Source organism: Monoraphidium neglectum (assembly GCF_000611645.1).
Source record: "Monoraphidium neglectum strain SAG 48.87 unplaced genomic scaffold scaffold02022, whole genome shotgun sequence".
Lineage (NCBI taxonomy): Eukaryota > Viridiplantae > Chlorophyta > Chlorophyceae > Sphaeropleales > Selenastraceae > Monoraphidium > Monoraphidium neglectum.
In genome coordinates, this window is record NW_014011606.1 from 4,957 (window position 1) to 10,822 (window position 5,866).

The 5,866-nt window shown below is 63.5% G+C and overlaps 1 protein-coding gene across 1 annotated transcript; it reads left to right on the plus strand.

Annotated features, from left to right (window-relative positions):
- Positions 1–2,139: 2,139 nt before the first annotated feature.
- MNEG_9680 (ADP,ATP carrier protein 2) lies at positions 2,140–5,735 on the plus strand (the record flags this gene model as incomplete). Its single annotated transcript, XM_014041849.1, has 10 exons — positions 2,140–2,229; positions 2,338–2,568; positions 2,764–2,871; positions 3,104–3,221; positions 3,582–3,733; positions 4,120–4,162; positions 4,332–4,465; positions 4,732–4,837; positions 4,992–5,437; positions 5,706–5,735. 10 exons carry the CDS (start codon positions 2,140–2,142, stop codon positions 5,733–5,735), a joined length of 1,458 nt encoding a protein of 485 aa, XP_013897303.1.
- Positions 5,736–5,866: the final 131 nt, after the last annotated feature.

The window sequence follows — 5,866 nt, forward strand, 5'->3', positions numbered from 1 at the left end:
GGTCACTGCTCTCCCACCAACGCCAGCTTTTTGCGTGCCCCTGTCGTCCACGTGCAACTTCCACAGGCGGGCATGCATCGGGTACGCGGCGGCGCCGACGATGCTGCCAACACAGCCGTTGCGGGCGCTGTTGCTGCCGCCTTCCTGGGTGCCAAACTCTTTCAAGACGCAGCCAGCAGCATGCTCACGAGCCGGGCCGTTGCACGCGTTGGGCTGTGGGCCGCGGTTGGGGCGTGGATGGGGCAGTCTGCGTTCCACGACCAGCAGAGGGTGCGGGCCGAGCTGCTGAAGCGCCAGCAGGAGCTGGAGCAGAGTGAGAGGGGGCCTGCTGAGCCGGGGCAAGGCTGCGTAACGTAACGACGGCAGGTGCAGGACGGCATTGGCACCCGCAACGTGTGGGCCACTCTGCAGCTCTTGCAGCGGAATTCATGGGTGGACCCGCTTTCACAGTGTCTTCCTCGGCCGCTGCTTCCCAGCCCTTGGATACTACTACCATCTCCCGTGCCTGGCTACGCCTAAGCAACCCTCCCGCCCGCCCTGCTGTACACCCGGGTGCTCGCAGAGCATTTGCACGTGGCTCCAGGTCAGGTCAAGCAGCAGCTTGATCGCGAACTCCTCATGCGCCTGCTGAGGTACGTGAGCGACGCGCTGCGGCGAAGCTCACCTGTGACCAGCGGTGACAGGCGAGCCTGGCCCTGCCGCGCGCAGGCATGCCGCTCATGCTTGCTGCTGAGGCCTTGCACACACGTTTGTCGTCTAGCGCCTGATTCGCCCATTTGTGCGCACTGCCGACCGTGCAGCAAGGAGCAAAAGGCGCAAGTCGTTCAGCTGCAGCAGCACATGGAAGCAACGGGCGCGGTCCCCGCCAACGCCGGCGCTGCTGCTGCTGCTGGCGCTGGCACAGCAGATGGTTCTGGCGCAACGGGCGGCGGTGACGACGTGGCCTGGCGGCAGCTGATTGAGTCCCCGCCTTGGCTCACTGAGAGCACCAACAGCAGCAGCAGTGGGAGCAAGGATAGCAGCATTGGCAGCAGATAGCAGGGCCTCGAGGCGATGATGTCTTCAAGTTGTGTGTGATGATTATTGAGTTGTGTGGTCATTATTGCTTGTAAATTTTTGGCTGCAAGTCAAGTCCCACTGCCAACTCCCAAGTGAGGGAACATGGTGGCCCGCCTGTCGTCACCCGGACTGCAACCCTCCCACGGTTGTTGCAGAAAAGCGGATGGGCGTGTTGTAAGCCTCAGCCCCGGCAATGCCCCAGCACCACTTCAGCTTCATGCCAAAGGTTGCAAAACTTAGGCTCGAGCACGGCGGAGGAATTAGAACGTCCTGTGCAGGACACTGTACGGTACGTCCTGTGACAGGGCCATGTGTTGGATGCAGCCACATGCCTGTGTACGTGTGAATGGGTTCCGTTTGTGTCGCCAAAATGTGTGTGTCGCAACAGGGGCTCGGAGTACAGAAGAGAAAGCATGTGGAACCAGGGCGGGCCGTACTCACCCTCAGCCCTGGCCTGTCAATGCGGCTGTGGGTGGATTGTAGGGACAGTGAGGCTTGACACCACCCAGGTTGCAGCAGCCTCCCAAGCCTGCCCCTGGCCTTGAGCAAGCCTGCCCGCCCCTGTACGCTCTCCAATTAATCGATCCTGACTGCATGGTAACCTGTCCTGGAGCCTCCGACGCGCTTCGAACACAGTTGCGGCGGTTGTCTTGACTCCAAGTTTTGACGCACAGCAGCGCACCATTGCAAATCTAGCCGTGAGAATCGGCAACAGCGCGGCTGGAGTCTGAAAAGCGGTGTGAGAGTTTGTGTTGGTGGTTCCTGCCAGGGGCCTGCGGGCCGTTCTACCGTGGGGGTGTTTACGGGTGTGATCTGAGGCCGAGGGAGACAATACCGTATGGTTGGTGTTGCACCGACTGGTCATATCACTTGATTATATACTGTTAGTGAATCAAAGGGTCGCTGATTCCGCCGGTCTGCGCCTTGACAACTGGCGCTGCTCTTTCTGACTTTCCTTCTATCCTTCACAGGCCGCCGGCCCATTGGTCGTTTCATACTTTGAAAAGGTGGCTTTCAAGCCGCCATCACAGTTGATTGCAAAACCCGCGCCTCATGGCGTCTCTGATCGCTTCCCGCAGCATGGGGGTCCAGCTCAGGGCTGCCCCCAGGGCTGTGCCTAAGGCCATCCCGGCCCTGCGTGCTCTCCCCGTGAGGCCGGCTGCCAAGCAGGTGCGGAGGAGACCCTCCCACGCGTCGGAGTTTGCGGCCGTGTGTCGGCTGTGAGGGAGTGGTCCGGGGCCCCACCCACACTGCTTTCCTGCTCCCCTTGCCGCGCAGCTGCAGACCTCGCCCCTGATCGCCAATTCGCGGCCCTTCCTGGCCGAGAGGCAGCCCGCCAAGCGCGCGGAGAACGTGGGCCCAGCTCAGGCCTCGTCCGGGGATGTCCCCGCCCCAGGCGAGGGCAAGAAGATCCTTGGCTACGATGTCTTCACCTGGCAGAAGATTATCCCGCTCGGCGCGATGTTCTTCTGCATCCTGTTCAACTACACGATCCTGCGCGACACCAAGGTGCGGGCCGGACTGTGTGCGGGCCTAAAACGCACGCCACCGACTCGGCCTGGTGTTGATGGTTTTTCAATTGAATTGTTTCGGATTATTTAGCGCATGTAAGGCCAGAGGGCATCCGATTGATGGCGACGGCAATGCTCGGCATCAGATCACATGCCGCCTGACAACCCTGGGTGTGCATGGAACGCGGCGCAGGATGTGCTGGTGGTCACGGCGCCCGGCTCCGGCGCTGAGATCATCCCCTTCCTCAAGACCTGGGTGAACCTGCCCATGGCCATCGCGTTCACCATTGGGTACGCCCAGGTGAGTTGACTTGAAAGCAGGCGGGCCTCGCAGGAGCAGCTTGATTGTAGCGGGGAGGAGGCTCAATGCAAGCATGCTGCGCAGCACATCGGTTCTTGTTATCCTGCCAGACGGCATGCCGACCTAGCAGGCACGATTGCACATCAATCAGGGTGGGTGGGCTGTTTAGCTTGTACAGCTGCATACTGACAACCCGCCGCGCTCACCGCGCCGCCCTGTCCACCCCTCGCAGCTGGCCAACGTCCTGTCGACGGAGGCCCTCTTCTACACCTGCATCATCCCCTTCATCATCTTCTTCGGCGCCTTCGCGTTCGTCATCTACCCCCTGCGTGACGTCATCCACCCCACCGGTGCGCGCGCGGGCGGGCGGCCAGGGGGCACGGGTTTCGTTGTTGTTTTGCGGCAAAACCGTGGTAGCTTGCACCAGGAACGGTAAACTGGCGCCCCATGTGAGGCAGCTTTGTGGGGTCCTTGCAGCCCAGCACGCACTGACCACCACAAGCTCGGCGATACAGCGTAGCAGCTTTGGACGGACCCAGGCAGACCAGGCTCTAGGGCAAGCGTACCTGTCAATGCAGTGTGAGGACTGTCAGCCGTGGCGCACGCCACATGCGTCAATGGGGGCCGCTGGCTGCTGCCCCCCCTTGGGTCCGTCGGGGCCCGCTTTGTTGGCATCGCCCGAACGCCTCACGCCCCGCCGCGCCGCGCAGAGTTCTGCGAGAAGCTGCTCGCGTCCTCGGGCGCTCGCTTCGCGGGCCCCATCGCCATCCTACGCAACTGGAGCTACTGCCTCTTCTACGTGATGGCGGAGCTCTGGGGCTCCGTGGTGGTGTCGGTGCTCTTCTGGGGCTTTGCCAACCAGGTGGGCATGGGTGCTGCTGAGTCGCATCGTGTGGCTTGGGGCGCGCCGCAGTGGGTGGGGGCTCTGTGCATTGGTCGGTCGGGGGCGCTGCGCTCGCAGGGACTGTGTCTTCTTGTGTTGGAGCGGCAGCGCCAGCAACTGCCCCTGGGACTGTTTGCCAGGACGTCTCTGCTGTTGTTCGTGGGTGGACATTGGGGGGGTTGAGCCAGCTGAATAGCGCGCTGCGCTCAAGATGTTTGTGCAGGCCCACTCGGTCTGCCAAGCCACTGGTGTGACTGCACAACATGCGACTGATGGTGGGACGAATGGGTGATGGGCTCTGCTCCCGAATCTCGCGCCGCCCACACCAACTGCTCCCTCCATGTGCTGGTGCCGTCGTCCCGCAGATCACCACGGTCGATGAGGCCTCGCAGTTCTACCCCCTGTTCGGTGAGAATCGTTGATGCTCCAGACGTAACTGCCTCGGAGGTCATTGGCTCACGCCCCCCCCCCCAAAAGGGAAACCTTGTTCTGCGGGTCCGTGTGCTGTCCGCTTGGCCCCCTGTTTCCGCGCCCGCGCCTCTCATCCCCCCCGGCCTGCGAACCCCTAACCCCGCAGGCCTGGGTGCCAACGTCGCCCTGATCTTCTCGGGCCGCGCCGTCAAGCTCTTCTCCCAGATGCGCGCGGACCTGCCCCCGGATGTCGACGGCTGGGGCCTGTCCCTCAAGGGCCTCATGGGCATGGTCGTCATCGTGAGTCATGGGATGACGCTGCCAGGGGGGCCGGGGCCGCGTTGGGGGTGGCAGCGACGGGGGCGCGACGAGCCGCGCTCAAGTGCCTGGCAGCATGGGGGAGAGACGGAGGCGAAGTGTCTGGCTGAGCCGCGGCAGGGTCTACGCCGCCGGCAGGCCCGTGGCTGTTGCCGGGCGGACGGCGGGCCCAACGCTGGTGTCTGTTGCTCTCGCCACCATGCTAGCCCCTCACCTGTCCTCCCGCTCCCCAAATCCTCCTTGTGCAGGGCGGTTTGCTCATCGCTGGTATCTACTACTGGCTCAACCGCACTGTGGTGCCCAAGGTTGAGAAGCGCGAGGCCAAGAAGAAGAAGAAGGGCCCCAAGATGAGCGGTGAGGATCCTTGCATGATGCTTGCATCAGGCGCGCATGCTCCGGGCTTGGCGGCCGCCGAGGGACCCTTGACACTTGGGCCCCGCAGTAGCCTCGACCCCCCTTGTGTGCCCTAATGAACCCCGCTGCCCCCCGGCCCCACCCCGCCCTGCAGTGGGCGAGTCGTTCGCCTTCCTGGCGGCCAGCCCCTACATCCGCGACATGGCGGCCCTGGTGGTGGCCTACGGCATCTCCATCAACCTGGTGGAGGTGACCTGGAAGTCCAAGATCAAGGCCCAGTTCCCCAACCCCAACGACTACTCGGCCTTCATGGGCGACTTCTCGACCGCCACCGGCGCGGTGACCTTCACGATGATGATCCTGTCCCGCTACATCTTCCGCTACTTCGGCTGGGGCGTGGCGGCGCTGATCACGCCCACCGTGCTGCTCATCACGGGCATCCTGTTCTTCAGCCTCGTGCTGTTCAGCGACAGCGTCGCCCCGACGCTCAAGGCGCTGGGCCTGACGCCGCTGATGGCGGCCGTGCTGGTGGGCGCCGCGCAGAACGTGTTCAGCAAGTCGTCCAAGTACAGCCTGTTCGACCCCTGCAAGGAGATGGCCGTGAGTGGCGGGGCGGGCTTGGGGGCAGGCATGGGGTGGTTGGGGATGGCGGCGGCGTGTCGGAACGGCGGCGGCGCGCGGCGCAGGGGCGCCGAGGGGCAATTCAGTGCCGCAGCACAGGGCATATGTGATGGGGACCGGGCCAGAGCGGCCGCCGCTGCAGTGGCGTGGGGCCGCTTCTCTGATGGTGACCGTCCCCTCAGATGCGCGCTGACAAATCATGCTCCCTGCGCCCCCGCCTGCCTCACCTTGTTTGTGTCGCCACCAGTACATCCCCCTGGACGAGGAGGGTGAGTAGCTTTCTTTTTGGGGAGGTAGTTGTTCCATTGTCAATGAGCCAGCAACGCAGCGTCAGCCAAGCAGCCTTGCGGCAGCCCCGCTCTTTGCCTGCAGGTCCTCAGTGCATGCATGCTGACCAGACCCAGTGAC